Here is a 22559-nt window from a genome sequence, read left to right on the forward strand (position 1 = left end):
GGAGAAAAGACAGCATTTGAACAACTGATTTTGGAGCAACTGGATATCTATAGGCAAAAAATAAAATAAAATAAAATAAAATATTCTTTAGCTTAAATTTCATACCTTATAGAAAATTACTAAAAAATTATCACATCTTTGACGGGAAATGTAAAACATAAAAACCAATGTACACGAATTAGTTGCACTGCTGTACACCACCAACAACCAAACTGAGAATCAAATCATGGACTCAACTCCTTTTATAACAACTACTATAAAAGTAAAATGCTTAGGAATATACCTAACAAAGGAACTGAAAGATCTCTACAGGAAAAACTATAAAACACTGCTGAAAGAAATCACAGATGACACTAACAAATGGAAACACATCCATGCTCATGGATGAGTAGAATCAATATTGTCAAAATGACCATCTTATCAAGAACAACCTATAAATTCAATGCAATTCCCATCAAAATACCATCATCATTCTTCAGCGAACCAGAAAAAAAAATCCTAAAATTTATATGGAACCAAAAAAGGCCCCACATAGCCAAAGCAAGACTAAGAAAAAAAAAAAAAAAAAAATCTGGAGTCATCACATTACCTGACTTCAAACTATACTACAAACTACAGTTGCCAAAACAGCATAGTACTGTATAAAAACCGGCATGTAGACCAATGGAACAGAATACAGAACCCAGAAATAAAGCCAAATACTTATAGCCAACTGATCATCAACAAGGCAAACAAAAACATAAAGTGAGGAAAGACACCCTATTCAACAAATGGTGCTGGGATAATTGGCAAATCACATGTAGCAGAATGAAACTGGATCCTCATCTCTCACCTGATACAAAAATCAACTCAAGATGGATCGAAAACTGACATCTAAGACCTGAAACCATAAAAATTCTACAAGATAACATTGGAAAACTCTTCTAGACACTGGCTTAGTCAAAGAGTTCATGATGATGAATGCAAAAGCAAATGCAACAAAAACAAAGATAAACAGATGGGACCTAATTAAACTAAAAAGCTTCTGCACAACAAAGGAAATAATCAGCAAGGTGAACAGACAGCCATGTTGCCCACAAAGTCTAAAATATTTACTATGTGGTCCTTTACAAGGAAAATTTGCCAACTCATGACCAAGATGATCTGAACAACACTATCATCCACTTTTAGTTAATTATAAAACATGACACCTAACATCTACACAGTATCTTAACATGTACATAATATATTCCACAAGGCTAGATAGCATGTTGAATAAATTCAGAAGGACTTAAAATATACAGAGTATGTCTTTGACCAAAACAGAATTAAACTAGAAATTGATAATAAGATATTAGGAAAAATTCCCAAAACCTGGAAATTAAGCTAACTCAAGAATCAAAAAGAAAGAAGGGGCGGGGCATGGTGGCTCATGACTGTAATCCCAGCACTTTGGGAAGCCAAGGCAGGCAGATCACAAGGTCAGCAGTTCAAGACCAGCCTGACCAACATGGTGAAACCCCGTCTCTACAAAAAATACAAAAATTGGCCAGGTGTGGTGGTGTGTGCCTGTAATCCCAGTTACTCAGAAGGCTGAGGCAGGAGAATTGCTTGAACCTGGGAGGCAAAAGTTGCAGTGAGCCGAGGTTGCACCACTGAACTCCAGCCTAGGCAACAGAGATTCTGTCTCAAAAAAGAAAAAAAAAAAAAGGAAATTAGAAAAACACTGAAAATGAGAGAGAACACATACCACTCAACATATCAGAAAAGAGAGATAATCACTACAAATCTTACAACCAGAAAGGTAATATTAGAAGCAATTTCATGCCAGAAAAATCTGAAAATTTTGATTCAATATATGAGATTTTTGAGACATGCAACTCACTAAAAGTGAACAAAATGAACAGGAAAATCCAAATATCTCTACATGTACTTAAGAAATAATTTCTTATTGAAAACCTACCCACAAAGAACACTACAGGACCCAGTGCTTCAACTAGTGCATTCTATCAAACATCTTAAGAAAAGTAAACTAATAACTAAAAACATTTTCAGAAAATACAAGAGAAGGAAAGAGTTACAAGTCATCTTACAAGGCCAACATAGTCCAAATACCAAAACCTGAGCAGACATTACAAAAAATAACATGACATATAACATATATATATATATATATATATATATATATACATAAATCCTTAATAAGACATTAACAAATATAATACAGATAAAAGTTGTTTTCAACAAGATCAGAAAAAATATTTGAAAAATGTAACACCCATTCGTAATGTAATCTCCCAGTAAATAGGGAAGAGAACTTTCTCATTCTGATAAAAGGTATCTATGAAAACCTAGAGGTTACAACCTAGAGGTTACATCATGCTAGATGGTACTTTCCCCTTTAGGATCAGGAGAAAGAAAAGGATGCCCATTCTTGTCACATCTATTCAATGTTGTACTGTAGATTACAGGTATTCAGAGAAAATGTGACACATAAATAAAATGCACAAAAATAAAAATAATGAAGTAACACTGTCTCTATTTGCAGATGAAATGATAGATTACATAGACCTCAGTAATCTATAAAACAACTACTATAATTAACAAGTTAATTTAGCAAAGTAGCATGATACAAGGATAATATGAAAATATCTGCTGGAAATTGAAACAACTATCAAGTGAATTTTTAAATATTCCATTTAAAATAGCATCCAAACCCACCACAAAATACTTAGGAATAAATTTAGCCCAAATTACATAAAAGACCTTTACAATAAAAAAATGCAAAAAGAAGATAATTTTTTCAAATTAATATATTTAAATCTGCAGAGATAAAATTGTTACATAGAAGACTGTTCCAACCCAAGCTCTATTATTTTATAATATAGTTATTTAAATTATTTTACAGTATAGTTGTTATAATGTCACTTGATGTGTGAAGCTGAAAAAGAGAAATATAAAAACCTGCATAATGTAACAGTGACTGAAGAAAGGCATCACATTTCTCTGACTGTAAAGAATAATTTCCATGGGAGAGCTCATGAAGAACAACATGTAATGAAGTTCTTTTGGCACGTACAGAAGTTCACCATTACACAGACAAATATAAATATATTGTAAATAAAATTTCTGTGTAAAGCCATTAGCAGCAAATGTCTTCTTATATTTATTATTATACTATTTCCAATTCTAGGTAATAATAGTCTATTTTGAAAAACAGAAGACAATGGCATTTCTTCTTTCAAAGACTAATTTTTATGAATAACATTGTAAAGAGATAAAGAAATGGATTATGAATTTTCCAATATAAACTTTACCCAATTAAAATCATTATTTTTAATATTAGGGAATATTAGTCATCTTTCTTAAGAGTGATAAATATGTCAGAGATGATCCCAATATGAAAGACTCTAAATAGATTACTTTCTGGGTTGTAATCAAGCTCCACTTGGTCTGATTTTCAACTGAACACTTGAGTCAAGTAATTATACAATTATTTGAATATAATGACACTATGATAGCTTAACTTGCAAACATACTTAAAATAAATGGATGAATGAGTAAATACCATCTGTTATATATGGCAGTGGCATTGTTTTCCTTCTTCGACTTCTAGAAAAATATTAATCAATTATATATTATCCTATCATCCTTTACCTATTTCTGTTACAGTTAACTGCCACATTGCATACATAAGGTAACTTGTCTACATGTTGGTTCTCCTACTTTCCCATGAACTTCTCTGAAGGAGGAGACAATACATTATTCATCTCCAAATAATCCTATATATTTATTTTTTTAAACCTAGAGAGAGAGATGTAGCATTTTCAGGTATTGGAAGATTGAATACTATTAAAATGCACTTCTCACCAAATTGATAATAAGGAAACTCCAATCCCAACCAAAGCAGTCCTTTTTGAGAAAACTGACATACAAGCTGATTCTAAATTTTCTTGGAAAGGAAAGGAACCTAGAATATCCAGAACAACCTTGACAAAAAATCAACGTAAAAACACTACTGACAAAAGAATCACTGTACAGACGAAGTAATGAAGAAAGTATGGAACTGGCATAAGGATTGACAAAACAGAGAAGAGTGGAACGAAAATGATACACTTAAGAAATATAACATATTTATTTATTTATTCTTTTTCTTTTTTTTTTTTTTTTTGAGACGAAGTTTCGCTCTTGTTGCCCAGGCTGGAGTGCAATGGCGTGATCTCAGCTCACTGCAACCTTCGCCTCCTGGGTTCAAGTGATTCTCCTGCCTCAGCCTCATGAGTAGCTGGGATTACAGGCACCCACCACCACACCCAGCTAATTTTTTTTATTTTTAGTAGAGATGGGGTTTCTCCATGTTGGGCAGGCTGGTCTCGAACTCCTGACATCAGGTGATCCACCCGCCTTGGTCTCCCAAAGTGCTGGTATTACAGGCTTGAGCCACCACGTCCGGCCTAATATAACATATTTAGAACAAATATTTAAAAGCAAGATACAACATCATCGGGACAAGTATGCCAAAGTAAATTTGGCCTTAGTGTAATCTGGAGACAATTTCAGCTACTTAAATCTTCCTAAAATCAAAAGATTGTATTTAATAATATATAAGATGCTAATACAAGATGAAAAGGTACTAACGTTGAAAGGCAAATGAGACCAACGATGAGACAAATACATCAAGTAATTTTTCAGATTTTTAAATGAAGGTGCTTTTGTGAAAATAGCATTGCCTGCAAATTCTGAATTTTTTTCCTATATGCCAATATACTGTTCTTATACTATCATCAAGACAGAAAAGCACCACTCTTCTTTATTTTGCTGTAACAAGCCAAATAAGAAATTCTATGCTGAAGAAGAAAGAAAGATAAACATACTGCATTTAAAAAAATTTCCAAAGGACAGGAAAAGTCAGAAAGCAGGTATTTGGGGAGGAAAAGGAACAAATGAACTTAATGAAACCACAGACCTCTTGTATTCAAAGCTTCATCGTATGGAAGCTTTAAAAATTATTTTGTGTTTCTATATAAAGCACAGCAATAAAATTGCCTTTCAGTAGAAAAGATAGAAACTTATCCCTTCACTTCACTATACATAAAAATCAACTCATGATGGATTAAAGATTTAAACTATTAAAAACCCTAGCAGAAAGTTTAGGACATACCATTCTGAACATAGGCCTTGGCAAAGATTTCATGATGAAGTCTCCAAAAGCAATTGCAACCAAACCAAAAATAGACAAATGGAACCTAATTAAACTAAAGAGCTTCTGTACAGCAAAAGAAACTATCAACACAGTAAACACAAAACCTACAGAATGGGGGAAATTTTTTGCAAACTATGTATCCAACAAAGGTCTAATATCCAGAATCTATAAGGTACTTAAATCAGCTAGCAAAATACAAACAATCCCATTAACAAAAGGGCAAAGGACATGAACAGATATTTCTCAAAAGAAGACATATAGGGAGCCAACAAGCATATGAAAAAATGCTCCACATCACTAATCATCATAGAAAAACAAATCAAAACCACAATGAGATAGCATCTCAAACCAGTAAGAATGGCTATTATTAAAAAGTCAGAAAATAACTGATGTTGGCGAGGTTATAGAGAAAAGGGGACACTTATATACTGCTGGTGGGAATGTAAATTAGTTTAGCCACTGTGGAAAGCAGTTTGGAAATTTCACAAAGAAATGAAAACAGAACTACCATTTGACCCAACAATCCCATTACAGGGCATATACCCAAAGGAATATAAATCATTCTACCATAAAGACACATGGGTGTATATGTTCACTGCCACTATTTACAATAGCAAAGACATGGAATCAACCTAGATGCCCACCAATGGTAGACAGGATAAAGAAAATGTGGTACCTATACACAATGGAATACTATGCAGCCATTAAAAAGGATTAAATCATGTCCTTTGCAACAACATGAATGCAGCTGGAGGCCATTATCCTCAACAAATTAATGCAGAAAACATAAAGCCAAATACCACATGTTCTCACTTATAAGTGGGAGCTAAACACTGAGCACACATGGACACAAAGAGAGGAACAACAGACCCCAGAGCTTACTTGAGGGTGGAAGGTGGAGGCTCGAAAAACAACCTATCAAGTACTATGCTCACTATCTGGGTGGCAAAATCATTTGTACACCAAACCCCAATGATGTGGAATTTACCCATGTAACAAACCTGCACATGTACCCCCTGAATGTAAAAGAGAAAAGAATAAATAAAAATGACATAAGAAAGCTCAACAATTATCACCGTGAGCCCACCATCAGGGAAAATAATGAAATGGGTCAGATTCCTTCCCCTACTCCTAATCCCTATGCTTGAACACACATTCCAACCCCATTTCCAAATAAATTATCCTAACTCAGGGTCTGTGACTGTTTAAGACTGGTAAAGAGTAAAAGATGTATTAGGTAATAACTGACTAAAGTTTAACACAGTACTCACATATTAAAAACTGAGAGAAGAAAATTAAGATTAAGTGCTCTCTTCATGGTGCCTCAAATCCTAAATCTTATTTCAAGAGTAAAAAAGAAGAAAACCTATCCCAAGGAAGACAGGTAAGAAAAAATTTTAAATGGAAATATAAGATAATATGTGAACTGATGACTTAGACCAACAGTTCCCACCCTTTTATGGCAGCAGGGACCGGTTTCATGAAAGACAATTTTTCCACAGACTGGGAAGGCGGGGGATGGTTTCAGGATGACTCAAGTGCATTACATTTATTGTGCACTTTATTTATATCATTGCATTGTAAAAAAATCATGAAATAATTATACAACTCACCATAATGTAAAATCAGTGAAAGCTCTGAGCTTGTTTTCCTACAACTAGAAGGTCCCATCTGGGGTTGACAGGAGACAGTGACAGATCATCAGGCATTAGATTCTCATAAGGAATACACAATCTAGATCCCTCACATGCACAGTTCACAACAGGGTTTGCACTCCCATAAGAATCTAATGCTGCGCTTGATCTGATCTGACAGGAGGAGGCAGATCTCAGGTGGTAATACAAGCGATGTAGATGGGGGACTGTAAACACAGTGAAGCTTCTCTCTAGCCTGCCACTCACCTCCTGCTATACGGCCCAGTTCCTAACAGGCCATGGATTGGTATCAGTCTGTAGCCAAGGAGTTGGGAATTCCTGACTGAAGCTACATTTTAGGAGGCTTACTGAGTACAAATTAAGAAATAATCCCCTTGTCAATTTCACTAGGCAAAAATAATGGATATCGATCTCTGTGTACAATACTTATACCTTTAGTAGAAACACTTTACAACCATTATAATGTAAATAATTATATATGCCAAACATTTAAAAATATTACTGTTTACAATGTGTTTATGGTCAGTAAATTATAATTAGGCATAGAAAAATATTGTCACAAATTTATTGAACATGAACAATATGTTAAGTATAATGTAAAAAACAACTAATTTAAATTGCTTCTAGAAGATATAGCATCATTTTCATCCTAAGCATAGATACAAGATGCTGGGTATAGAGCAAAGCAATATGAAAATAGATTATAAAGATGGTTCAAATTTGCTTGTTATTTATGATGGACAATGGTAACATGGACAGTATTTTATCTGAATAATAGTTATAAATTAATTAGCAATAGCAAATAAGGCAAAACAAATAGAAAAACCATTATTCTTCATATAACCCATTACAAAAGGCTAAATTTGAAAGTATTTTATAAATTCTATTAACGTCTTATCTTTTATTAGTGGGTAAAGTTTTATTTTTATTGTTGAAATCCTTAATTGTGGGGATTCAATGTATTTTATAAATAGCTAGGATGCTTACTTACTCATGGGGCATGTTCATTTAACTTTTTTTTTCCTTTTACCAGCCTCACATAACATACCTTAAATAGTCTTTTGGAAGGTTCACAATTATGGTCTGTACATGGCTTGGGTCCTTTTTCAGTGTCTAGAGATGAAACTGAGAAAATATATTATATTTTATCATGGGTATAATGTATTCTGTTACAATATTTAAATTGGCTTTTGAAAAATGAAATGATATTCTAATATTTCTCTTCCATTAAAATATTAAGCAATTTTCCTAGTGCTAAATGACTCTTTTTAGCAAAAAACTAAGTCAACAATTTGCTTTCTATAAATCAGGACAACCTTATTTCTTCAGTGAACTTAAGAATTAATCAACTTTCCTGATAATGTTGGGCTGTTGATTTTGTAAAATCTGAGCAACAGATTTATTTCAATTTTAATAACATACATATGTATAGGTATGTATACATTTATGTGCATTCATTCAATATTGTATTTAACTCTATATAATATACTGTGTGTCATTTATCTCAATTCTTAATCTCTAGCTGCAAAATGATAGAGGTAGGATAAACTCTGATCACAATACTGGAAAGGGAAATGAGGTTGGATTTTAGTAGCGGCCATGGTAACTAAAATGATGAATATTTATATTCAGACACACATTCATTTATTTAATAAATAATTGCCAGGAGCCTACTGTGTGCCAGGAATTACTCTAGGGGCTTGGGATACATAAGTGAACAAAATCAACAAAATCCCATTGAATTTAGCAATGTAGAAATGAGTACTGTCTCTGCAAGATCATCTGAGAAATGTTCCTATTGTACTACAAGACTTAAAAAATACATTGAAAGAAATCTGATTTCTAGCCTGAGTTCTATAGGAGGTCTACTAATAAACATAGGTATAATGTTAAAATAACATTTGAGGTTTCTACTCTAATTTGTAAAACAAGGGGCTGAATAATGTGATTTCTGTCACCCTTTCCAGTTATGAGGATACGTTTAAAACCAAATACTTCAATTCAGCAACCAAAATCTCTATAATTTATTTACTACTGATCTTGACAATTTTGTTTTTCCCATAACTCTACTTGTATGCTATCCATTCGCTATTCGACTCCAAATATTGCTCTATGATGCCTGTGTACATGACTTTTAAGTTGTTCATTTTCCACAGAATTCTTTCAAAACACCAGTAATTTTTCACGGGCCTCCTTAACTGTTGATCTCCTTAATAACACCTTTACTTCCTCAGAACCCATAAAACACTTGGTAACTCTTCTACAGTATTTACATAAGTTGTACTATTATTATATGCATATTGTTTTTACCATAATACAATCTTGAAGAGGGATCCTTACTCTGTATTACCAACATTTACCTAGTATGTCATGTAAAATATGTCTGATGGACAACTATTGATATGAAGATCATAAAATTGATCGTAAAAGTATGAATATACGTGGAGTATATTCCCAGAATAATGGGAAATCTTTATTTTGTTGTTTCAACATATTTCTTTCAAATTCTTCCCAAACCCATACATGGTGTGAAACTTCACTCTTGCTATCTGAATTGATATTATGAGGTACTATACAATATTACAGACAACAAAATTCAACCTAGTGATTTTATAAAATTAGATCAGTTAATTTCAGACAGAGGTCCAACTAGGGTCACAGACTTGGGGGAGAAAAGGTTTTATTTATATTCTATTTTTACCTTCAGTCCTTTTAAAATGAAGTTATCTAAATCCAGGCCCGAGAAAAGTTAAATCTCTAAATTTTATCGCTTGAACCCAGGAGGCAGAGGTTGCAGTGAGCTGAGATCATGCCCATGCACTCCAGCCTCGGCAACAGAGTGAGACTCTGTCTCAAAAAAAAGAAAAAAAGAAAAAAAAAGAAACATGCGTAGAGTTATGAAAAGCACTAGTAAACTGTAGCCAGGTCTTTTAAATATTATACACCTAAGGTACAGCTTTTTAATGGATTGTCCACAAAGTAATTCAGAAGGTGGCAGACCTGAGTCTACCAATGCATCATAACATGATTATGAGATTGAATCATCATGATGATGTAAAATTTTCTTACTTTTGAATCCTTATAAAAGTTTAAGGCAATTTTAAAAATTCATTAAGATCTACTATTCATGAAACTAATGCAAAACTGTCAGAAACCACAACATAGAATCAAAAGAAATACAAGGTATTTTCTAATCTATCTTTTCAGAATCAGTATACATAAAAGATTGCTAAAGTAACAAATATCTAGGAGACTGGTTCAGCCCAAATCCAGTATTAATGGTGTTAACAGACAACAGACACTACATCCATCCCCACCATATCAGGCAAACCACACGACACTCATGTTGTCTGCATCAGCTATCTTTTCCTGAGCTTCTTGCATATCCCCTCTTTAGGCTAGCTGACTAACCTCATCCTGTATACAATCACCTAGCTTTTTGTAAGATAAGTTTTCTATGAGATTAAAAAATAAAGAAGATAGCAATGACTCCAGCGAAAATAGCAGAGAGGAAAACTGCTGGCCACCTCTTTCCACAGAAACATGAAAAAAAAAATGAACAAAAATGGCCAGAATCAACTTTTGTCAGAACTCCAGAAAATGATCAAATGTTTACAACAACCAAGTGAATGCAAAGTCAACAAATGATGACTTCAACACAGAATTTAAGAAAATATCTGTTAAGTCAGTAGCTGACCACAAAGGTTAAAAAGAATTCAAAAGTTAAATATGTAACAAAATTTCAAGTATATGGAAGACAGACTTCAGAGGACATGACAAAAGATGAAGAAAATTATAAAACAAACAACTACAATCCACACAAGCAACAACCAAATACGCTGAACAGGCAGAAGGATCTGATTTCAAAAGTATCCATTAAAATATTTTAAAATGTAAAGTTTTAAAAAAAAATAGAAGTTATATAAAGAAACAAGAATGTATGGCCTATTCACAGAGAACAAAATATAATAGAAATTGTCCCTGAGGAAAGAGACATTGGACTTGCTAGACAAAAACGCTAAATCAGCTATCTTAAATATGCTTAAAGAGCTAAAGAAAATTATGAACAAAGAACCAAAGAAAATAAGGAAAATGACGCCTTCACAAATAGAGAATATCAATAAAGCAAAATTAAGTTACAGAACAAAATCTAATAAAAATTATGGAGCAGAAAATTGTAACAACTGAAATGAGGAATTCACTAAACATTTTCAATGACAGATTTGAGTAAGCAAAAGAATTAGTGAACTTGAAGATAGTTCACTGAAATTATCCAGTCAGAGAAGAAAGAAAAAAAATTTAAGTGAAGAGAACCTAAGACATCTGTGTAACAACATCAAGTGTACCACCATATACATGATGGGAGTCGCAGAAGGAGAGAAAAATGAGAAAGTGGTAAAAAGAGTATTTGAAGAAATAATGGCCAAAATTCCCCAAATTTTATAAAACACATACAAGATAAATAGAATCCACATAGGGTAAACACAAGGAATCCCAGACTGAGACAAATTATAATGAAACTTTCAAAAATCAAAGACAGGAGCTTCTAGGTTGCTAAACATGCAGAGATACTGGGTGGTGGCATGCCCAAAGGGAGCATGTAAGCTCCAGGCCCCTTCCCACATGCCTTGCCCTGTGCATCTTTTCCATCTGCCAGCATATCTGTATTTTCTGTAGTATCATTTATAATAAATGGGCAACCATTTTTTTAAAAAATAAAAGACAGAGAATCTTAAAAGCAGCAAGAAAGAAGTAACTTGTCGCATACTAGGTGTCCACAATAAGATGAACATCAGATTTTCATGAAAAACCACAGAGGACAGAAGGCAGCGGGATAATATATTTAAAGAACTGAAATAAAAACACTCAACCAAGAATCCTGTATCTGGCAAAACAAGCTTTCAAAAATGCAGGAGAATCTAAGGTCTTCCAAAAATGAACAGCTGATGAAGAATAGATAGTAACTTGTTACTACACACAAAAAAAAGAATATTGGCAAAAGTAACTACATAGGAGTACATCTGGGTAAACATAAAAGGTAAATATAGATAAATATAAAAGTCACTATTCTTTATCACTCATCTTTTTATATGATAATAATGACAAATGAATAAAACAATAATTACAAATCAATGTTAGTAGATACACAATATACAGTAATGTAATTAGGGACAACATAGAGGAGTGACCTTCACAGGAGCAGAGTTTTGGAATACTATTATAACTAAGCTGGAATCAATTCAAACTAGCTTCTTATGAGTTTGAAATTCTAATTGCAGTTCTCAGGTTAGCCACCAAGAAAGTAACTAAAATATATTAATAAAATGAAATGAAAAGGAAATTTAAATGGTACTCTATAAATAACTAAACACAAAAGAAGGTAGTAACAGGGATAATCAAACAAAAAAAAGATATGAGACAATTTCTGGTTTCTATTTGACATCTAAGGAACTTGTCAGATGTCAGGCCTGTATCAACAACAACAAAAAAATCTGCAACTTTTCTTAGACCCATCAGAAAATTGAGGTTACTGGGAAAACTGCAGCTTCCAAAAATGTAGAGGCAGATAGGTGTATACAGAGAATCACAACTTACCAGGAGCAGAAGCCTGCTATGGGAGCCATTACCAGGATAATTTAAATTATAATTGCTAAGAAGCTCAGGGTGGACAAGCTCCACCGTTAAAACTGCAATGGGGCACATTCTTGGGCGGCAGGCGAGGGCTTCCAAACTTTCATGAGCTTTATGTCTAGGAAACCCAACAGGTTCTCAGGGTTAAGACTGGAGGAAAATCTCCTTGTGCTTCTGGCAAAGGGAAGGAGAAAAGTAACCAGTTGGAAGTAAACCAAACCAAAGTACAACAAGAGCATCTGAAGTAAAACTAGTATTTTGGAAACCCTGCCTCAAGAGAAATAGCTTAACAAAGTTTCATTTTTACCAGAGCCTCAATGACCTGGGGGAAGGGAAATACCAAATTCAAACCCTCTCTAGCCTTCTCAGTGTAAAGTAAGAAAGAGAAGCGCTTGTGAAGGTCTCAGGCAAAGGACACAGGCCCTCTGAAAAAACAGAGCAAATCACAGACTTACAGGATGCTTACCCCCCATACATGCATATATTACCACTATATTTACAGAGTTCCGTATAATGCCATGGTATTATAATGGAAAGCATTTCAAGTCTTACTCAAGAAAAAGTCTCCATATTACCCAAAGACCATAGGAAAGACAAAAACAAGAGGATAAAAAAAAAATGTAGCCTCTAGTACTACAATAAACAGTAAACAAAGCCCAAATCCTAGCCAGATAAACAGAACTATCACACACTAAAAGAACTATTTAACTAATTTCTTACTACCTGGTGCATACTGGTCAGCTTTACACACACACACACACACACACACACACAAAAAAATGGAAAACATACTAAAAGTCAAACACAGTTTCAAGAAACAGAGCAACAATCAAAACCAAACTCAGATATGGCAGAGATTTGGGAATTATGGTACAGAAATGTAAAATAACTATGAATAATATGCTAAGAGTTCTAATGGAAAAAATGGGACAAGATGCAAGAACAGAATGGATAATGTAGTGAGAAAGATGGAAACTCTAAGAATCACAAGGAAATGCTAGATATCAAAATCACTTTAACCAAAATGAAGAATGCCTTTGATGAGCCCATCAGTGGGCTGGAGGAAAGAATCAAATAGACCGAAGCTTGAAAACACATCAGTAGAAATTTCTCAAAAACATAATTTAAAAAAAAAAAAACGAGAAAAGAATATCCAAGAACTGTGGAATAATAACATAAGTTGAATAATATACAAAATGGTAATGCCAGAAGGAGAAGAAGAAAAAAAGGAAAAAATGCTTAACATCACCAATAATCAGGGAAACGCAAATGAAAACCACAATAGGATATCATCTCATGCCTGTCAGGATGGCTACTGTCAAAATGATGAGAGATAATGTACTGGTGAGGGTGTGGAGAAACCAGAACCCTTGTATACTGTTAGTAGGAATGTACATTGGTACAACAATTGTGGAAAACAGTATAGAAGTTACTAAAGGAATTAAAAATACAACTACCATTTGACCAAGCAATCCCTCTTCTGACTACATATCCAAAAGAAATGAAACCACAACCTCATACATATATCTGTGCTCCCATGTTCACTGCAACATTATTCATAACAGCCAAGATATGGAAATAACTTAAGTGTTCAATGATGGATGACTGGATAAATATAAATAAATAAATGCATTATACACACATACACACACACACACACAGAGGAATATTATTCAGCCTTAAAAAAGGAGATCCTGCCATTTGCAACAATACAGATGAACCTAAAGGACATATGTTAAGTGAAATAATATAAGCTCAGAAAGAAAAATACAGAATGATCTCACTTTAAGAAAAAAAAAAAAAAAAACACTAAATTCATAAAATCAGGAAGTAGAATGGTGATTACCCAGGGGCAGGGCAGGGGTCGTGGTAATGATGTGAATCAAAATGAATAAAGTTGTAGTTAAGAAGAATGAATAAATCTAGAGATCTAATGTTCTGATGTACCACATGAGGACTCTAGTTAATAATACTGTATTATATGCTAAAAACTTGCAAGAAGAGTCATTTTACATGCTCTTACCATGGGTTGGAGATGGAAAGAAAGATAATGATGTGAGATAATAGATATGCTAGTTTGCTTGACTTGCAGTAATTATTTTAATGTGTACATATGTGTGTATATAAACATGTTGTACATCTTAAAATTATACAATTAAAAATTGTTTTAAAAAGTCAATTGCTTTCCTATGTACTTGTAATAAACAACTGTAATTTGAAAACAATGCAATGCCACTACACTAACAAAAATGAAATATATAACAAAATAAGTACAAAGTCTATATGAGGAAAACTGTAAAACTCTGATAAAAAATCAAAGACCTAAGTAAATAAAAAGATATTCCATGTTCATAGATAGGAAGATCCACTATTGTTACAATGTCAGTTCTTGCCAACTTGATATGTACTTTAAACTCAATGACACTCAAAATATCAATAAAATATTTTGTGCTTATCTACAAACTGCTTCTAAAATTTACATGAAAAGGCAAAAGACCTAGAACAGCCAACACATTATTAAAGGCAAGAAATACAGAGGACTGACTATAAATACAGAGGACTTACTATAAAACTACAGAAGTCAAGACGGTATAGTACTGATGAAAGAACAGACAGAGACCAATATAAGTGAACAGAAATCTCAGAAATATACGCATGTTAATATACTCAATTGATCATTCACAAAGGAAAAGACAGCAATTCAAAAGAGAAAATATAGTCATTTAAAAAATGATGCTTGACCAACTGGATATCCACATGCAAATAAATCTAGACTTATACCTTTAACCAAAATTAACTTCATAATATAATCACAGAGATACCTGTAAAATACACAAAACTGGAAAGATGGAAACAAAGAAGAAAAAGTGACCTTGGGTTTGTTAATGACTTTTTACATACAAATATGCATGTAAAAATGTGTGTGTCTATACTTTGCTTAACTTTTCTGTAAAGTAAAAACTGCTCTAAAAATAGTCAATTAATGTAAAAAAACCCCACACAATATAGAAAATGTGTAGCAAAAAGGCAAAAGTAAGTCCTCCCTTATCAGTAATAATTTTAAATGTAAGTGGCTTAATTTAAAGACACCAATTAAAAGGCAGAAGTGGACATAATGGATAAAAATGCAGGATCTAACTGTTGTCTACAAAAGATTCACTTTAGGTGCAAAAGCAAAAAAAACATGGATTAAAAGTAAATGGATGAAAAAAGATACTTTGTGCAAATAGTCATCAAATCTAGATAAAATACACAAATTGCTGGAAACACACTACTATCAAAACTCAAGAAGAAACAAAAAATATAAACAGATCTATATACAAACATCAGATAAAATAAACTTTAAGTCAAAAATTGTTACAAGATGCAAAGAAATGCACTATATTTTGATAAAAGGGCCAATGTATTAAAGAACATATAACATTTATAAGTATATAGGCCTCTAACAACAGAGTCCCAAATTATATGAAGCAAAAATTGACAGAACAGAAGGGAAAAGCAGATAATAATAGTGGAACACATCAATACCGCACCTTCAATAATGAATATAAAAGTTAGGCAGAAGATCAATAAGCAGATAGAGTACTTGAACAACACTAGATCTATACAATATACACAGAACCCTCCACCCAACAACAGGAGAATACACATACTTCACAAGTACATATGAAACATTCCTCCAGGTAGACCATATGTGTAACCACAAAAGAGTCTCAGTAAGTATAAGAAGATGAAAATGATATAAAGTAGCTTCTGTAATCTGAGAAACAAAAATAGATGCTCCTTTATCAACTAAGATGGACCCCAAGGTTAAGGAAACAAAAATTAGCTATGAGCTAAAGGTTCAGGGCTCAGCTGGCATGTCAATTCCCTAAATTTCTATGGGTACAAAACACACACACACACACACGCATGCAAACACACCTTGCTAAACCCTTTAACAGGAGCTATCAGACAAATTGCCAGATTCCCTTCCTAACTGATTTACAACCGAGACCACTAAAATTCTGACTGGACAGAGAATCTGCCTTACAAGAACTCCTTCCTGAAAGGCAACTGCAGCCTTAAGCCAGTTTCAGCAAGCTAATAGAGACTGAACAAATTCTTTGTGTTTTATAGTCAGCCTTTCAATAGACAGAGCCAAATTCTACCTCGTTTTAATGCTAAAACCCACCCCAAAGTGAACATGGAACGTAAGTTACATATATGTCTACCCATTGTACATGTGTTCAACCCCCCTCATAAATATTTATAGCTTTACCCAAAACAAGCTGAATACATAAGACCCTATTGTTAATACAGACCCTTTCCCTTTGGAAGACAGAGTGCCTTCAGTCCACACCAAAGATCATATCTTCCCAAACTGCAAGTTGATGTCACAATAAATCTCTTCTTTCTACTATTTAGCCATCCTGGTGGTCATTTGGACTAGACTTCTATCCCACAAAAGAAAGAAATCAGAAAGCCTTAACAGAAGGACATCTAGAATGTATACGAACATGTGGAAATTGAACACCATACTTCTAAATAACAAACAGGTCACAAAACAGTGTAAGGGAAGTTAGAAAATACTTGCAGATGAATGAAAATGAAAATACAACTTACCAAAAAGTATGGGTTGCAGTTAAAGCAGTACTCAGAAGGAAATGTATGGGTGTAAGTAAACACCTATACTTAACAAGAAGAAAGATTTCAAATCAATTACTTAATGTCACACCTTAAGAAACTAGAAAAAGAATGAATTAAACTCAGAGCTAGCAAAAAGAAGGAAATAATAAAGAGTAGAAAATATATAAACTAGAGAAGAGAAAAAGCAATAAAAAAATGGTTTTTGGAAAAAATGCAATAAAGTTGACAAACATTCACATAGAGAAATCAAAGCAGAGACATTACTACCTACCTTTCAGAAATAAAAAGGATAACAAGAGAACACTATAAACCATTGTAGGCCAATAAATTAGGTAACCTAATGAAATAAATTGCTAGAAACACACAAACTACCAAAACTGACTCAAGAATAAACAGAAAATATGAATAGGTCTATAACTAAGTAAGAGTTTGAATCAGTAATCAAAAACCTGCCAACAAAGAAAAACCCAGAATCCAAAAGCTTCAGTAATGAATTCTATCAGGTAAAGAAGAATTAAATAAAATTCATCTCACTTTTTTCCAAAAGGATAGAAGAGGAAGTAACATTTCCTAACTCATATCATGAAGCTAGCATTACCCTGGCACCAATGCCAGAAAATTATATGATTACAGGCCAATATCCATTATGAATGCAAAATTCTTAATAAAAAAATAGCAAACCAATTCCAGTAGTATGGTAAAGAATACAGCATGACCAAGTAGGGTATAATCCAGGAATGCAAAGGTTGTTGAAAATATAACAATAAAAATAGAGTACACCGCATTAATAGAAGGCAGGGTGAAAATAAAAAAAAACATGATAATCTCATTTCATACAAAAGTAGTATTTAACAAAATACAAAATCCTTTCATTATAAACCCACAGCAAATATCATACTCAACAGTGAAAGACTGAAAGCTTTCCTCCTAAGATCAAGAACAAGACAAAGATGCCAATTTTGCCACTTCTACTAAACATTGTGCTAGAAGTTCAAGCAAGAGCAATTTTGCAAGAAAATGGTGTAAAATGTATCCAGGGTGGAAAGGGAGAAGTAAAACTATTGCTATCCACAGACAACATGATCTTCTATACAAAAACTACTAAAGATTTCACAAAAACAAAACAAAACCAAAAACACTATTAGAGCTAACAATGGAATTCAATCAAGGATGCAGAATCCATTTTTTAAAAAACCTAGTGTATTTCTATACACTAGCAATGAACAAAGTATAAAGGGAATTAAGAAAATTCTACTTATAATAGCATCAGTAATAATAAAATACTTAGAAATACATTTGTCAAGAGTTACAGCACTATACTTATACACTGAAAACTGTAAAATGCTACTGAAAGAAATTAAACAAGTTCTAAATAAATGCAAAGCTACCTGTGTTCACAGATTAAAAGACTTAATATTGTTAAGGTGGCAATAATATCTAAAGCTATGTCCAGATCCAATGCAATCCCTATCAAAACGCCAATGGTGATTTTTGTCAGAAATGGAGAAGGAGATGCTAAAAATCATATGGAATTAAAAACAATCTCAAATTACCAAAACAGTGTTAAAAAGGAAGAACAAAATTGGAGGACTCTCACTTCTCAATTTCCAAAGTGCCACAAATCAAACAGTAATCAAAATGGTATACTGACATAAGAACAGAAATACAGAACAATGCAATAGAATTGAGAGTCTAGAGATAAGCTCATATATTTATGGTTAACTGACTTTCAACAAGGTTGCCAAGACGATTCAATGTGGAAAAAAATGGTCTCTTCCAACAAATGTTCTCGGGCAACCAGATAGCCATATGCAAAATATGAAGTATAAGGCTGAACCCATACCTCATACTATATACACAATTAGCTCAAAATGAATCTTAGACCGAAGTGTAATAGCTAAAACTACAGAAGGAGTAAATCTTGATGACCTCAGATTTGGCAACATATTCTTAGAAACGCCACCCAAAGTACAAGAAACACAAGGAAAAAACAGGTAAATTGGACATCATCAAAATTAAAATCAATTGGGTATCAAAGGACATTATTAAGAAAGTGAAAAAAGAACCTATAAAATGGAAGAAATATTTGCATATCACATATTAATAAGAATACAGTATTCAGAATATATAAAGAACTCTTACAACACCACCAAAAAGACACAAACCCAATTTTAAATTGAGCAAAGGACTTGAATAAACATTTCTCCAAAGAAGATACACAACTGACTGATAAGCGCATGAAAAGATGCTCAACAACATTTGCCTTTGGAGAAATGCAAATCAAGTCTCATAATGCTTCATTTCTATTGGATATCATCTCTTTTATAAGTTCCAGTACACTTTCAGCTTTTTTTTTTTTTTTTTTTTTTTTCTAAACAGTCTCACTCTGTCAGCCAGGCTGCAGTGCAGTGGCATGATCTCGGCTCACTGCAACCTCAGCTTCCTGGGTTCAAGTGATTCTCCTGCCTCAGCCTCCCAAGTCACTGAGACTACAGGCCCACGCCACCATGCCCGGCTAATTTTTGTATTTTTAGTAGAGGCAGTTTTCCCCGTGTTGGCCAGGCTGGTCCCAAACTCCTGACCTCAAGTGATCCACCTGCCTCAGCCTCCCAAAGTGCTGAACCTGAAGAGAGCCACACTTTCAGGTTTTCTAAGACCTGATCTACCTATTAGACAGACCCAGGGGCTGGAGAAAAACTCTCAATGTATTTCTGGAGAAGAGGAGAGAGAGGGGAGGGCAGGGAAGGGAAAAGGAGTAGTGAGGGGAGGGGAGGGCTGAGGAGAAGGAAAGAGAGGAGAAAAGAAGGGAAGACAGGAGAAAAGTAAGGAGATAAAAGACAGAAAATGAGGCTGAACTTCTCTTGTTTTTTCCCCTTAAAGCTTCATGCCTCTCAACTGTGTTTCTAAAACTTCAATCCTAGATGGCCAAAAAAGAAACAGAAGGGAAAGTTGGGGAAATGGTTAAATACAATCCAACTCTGATAGCAGATAAATAATGATTTAAAAAAAAAAAAAAAAAAAAACACTAAAAAAGGAGGTAGGAAACTAGCAAGCAGTAACATTTGTGATGAAAGGGGAGGGGTGCCCTACTGTCACTGGGACCTCTTAAAAACACATGGGTGGGTATTCCTAAGTGGTCATTCATAAACCATTATAAATATAAAGATAAATATAAAGGTATAAGTATAAAGTCCAATTCTTTGTTTTCCAGAAAATACTGGGCCTCTACTCCACATTATCAAGAAAAGCATACTAAGCTGAATGTTTCCTCTGGTCTATGATATTAACCCATCTTATAATAAGATGATTTTACAAATTAAATCATTAAACCTAAATAGCATGACTTTCCTTACACTAAATTCCACTCTACAGTAAATTATCATAACAGTGTTATTGAGAGAGCAAACTTTTCATTAGTACATGAATCAGTAGAATTCTATTTGAGGGGTTAATAGCACTAAGTCAAAGTAGAGAACAAAATATATTCAGATGTATAGTGTTTATATTGTAAAAATGCTGTGAGTAATTAACAACATTTTTTTAACTCTTAGTTATGTGTTCTCCATTTGCTTTTCTAATAAATTGTATAGACTTACCTGAAAATGTAAAGAACAATTCATTTTGCAAACCAGCTCTTTGCATTTTAACATGATGGCATTCAGACTTAAGTAAGGAAATTTCACATGAAAGGTCAAGAAGCAGTTTGCTTAAAATCTGAATAAGTTTCTTCTCAAAAGAAATATTATAAATACTGTTGCAGGGAGCTGCATGATATCGAGCTGTGAACTGATAATAATAATGAGGCTCACGATAAGCTGTAAAAAATTAAGAAGAGAAAGACAAAAAATGGTTACTTAAATAATTCAAACATATTGTAACTATTTAAGAAATATGATTACTTGGTATAAATTCTTGGCACATGTTTTTAGATACAATTATATTTATTTTTAGTTCACCAACACTTATCTTGTACCAACACTTATCTAAGTACCAACACTTATCTAAGTACCAAATACTATGATTGACACTTTACAAATAGTGACTCATTTGAATCTCTCAGCATCATTAAGATTTTCTATCTGTCATAAAGAAATTGAGGGAGGCAGGGATTATGTCACATGTCCAATGCCTATGCTTTCAAAACTAAGATTGTAACTGATGGAGCCTGGTCCCAGAGCCTATTCTATTAACCTCAACACTATGCTGCTCAAACTCAGGTATAGCACTTCTCTAAGTTAAATATTTATCTTGGAAGAAATTAAATTCATACAATTATGAACAATATTCAAAAATACGTTTCTAATAGATACACAATTAGTTTTATTGAGTTGAGTACAACAGCTGGAACTGAGAACACACACACACACACACACATATATATTTTAACCATCCCAAATTCTCACTGAAATGACACAAGAAAAATAAAAATGAAAAGAAATTCACTACAATACCAAAAGTCAGAAAAGTTCAACTTCCAAAACAGGGCGCTCTGTTGCTACTTCTGTCCAACAAGGGAGACTTCCCTGCCTGTTCCTGGATTATGCTCAGGAAAAGCTTCCTGCATACACTGAAGTGCACCCAGTCATTGTTTACTTTCCTACCTACACATTTAAGCTAAAATTAAGTACACATAGTTAGCTACCGTCCATCTTTGTATTCGGAGTAGAGACCAGACAGCTTCTAATTGCTAAGGAAACCTCTATAGGTTTCATTTCTGAACAGGAATTCTAACATGCTTTTTGTACTGATTCATCCATCAGCGTAGGTACACATTTATCATATATACATACATATATCATGACTTATAATATCAAAGATATGTAATATATACAAATATCACATAGAATAACTGAACCTGAAGGGTTAGAGCTGGAAACTGTAGTGAGTCACAGTATGACTGGGGACAAAGAAAGAAAACTTTTTCTCTCCAGAAATCTGACCCATATGAAGGTATTTCCTGAAATAGAACTAAGTCTGAATTTAAGTCAAAATATCCCCCAAATTCTCTGAAACACTGTATCAAAAGTATACTCTCCTGAGCATCCAGCAGAAGTACACACAAACCAGCAACAATTCAGGATCAGCTTATGTGCATAAAAGAGTTAACGCTGCAGGTGGGAGGCTGCTTGCAGGATTAGCCCTTGGCTGGTAAACACTTCCCTCCACAAGACAGGAATCCTTTTCTTCACGATAAAACTGTCTTTTTAAGCACCTGATGCACTGAACATCTTTCCGCCTTCTGGGAGTCTGAGATTGTTGGAGTTGCTAGGCAAAAGTGCCTGCAGAACTGGTCCCTAATAAACATTCTGGATGTGTTACTGCTTTATTCTGTTGCTTTTGTTTTTTCTTCAAAAGCTCTCTGCAAATCCTAAAGTGTCTTCAAGAAGATTCATGGAATAGACTTTAAATACACTTAAGTACAGTTTTCCGACATCACTGAGATAACACGATTAGACTGGTTA

The 22559-nt window shown here is 33.7% G+C and overlaps 1 protein-coding gene across 5 annotated transcripts in view; it reads right to left on the minus strand.

Moving 5' to 3' along the window:
• ZPBP (zona pellucida binding protein) overlaps positions 1-22559 on the minus strand; it is a 149140-nt gene that overhangs the window by 66456 nt on the left and 60125 nt on the right. For all 5 annotated transcript variants that reach the window (XM_050785561.1, XM_050785557.1, XM_050785560.1 and 2 more), the window contains 2 exons: positions 20694-20912; positions 7886-7962 (listed from right to left, as the gene is read on the minus strand). In XM_050785561.1, coding sequence (XP_050641518.1) covers positions 7886-7962; positions 20694-20912 — 296 coding nt within the window. The remainder of the gene's footprint in view (positions 1-7885; positions 7963-20693; positions 20913-22559) is intronic.

Source organism: Macaca thibetana, chromosome 3 (assembly GCF_024542745.1).
Source record: "Macaca thibetana thibetana isolate TM-01 chromosome 3, ASM2454274v1, whole genome shotgun sequence".
In the NCBI taxonomy this organism is placed as follows: Eukaryota; Metazoa; Chordata; class Mammalia; order Primates; family Cercopithecidae; genus Macaca; species Macaca thibetana.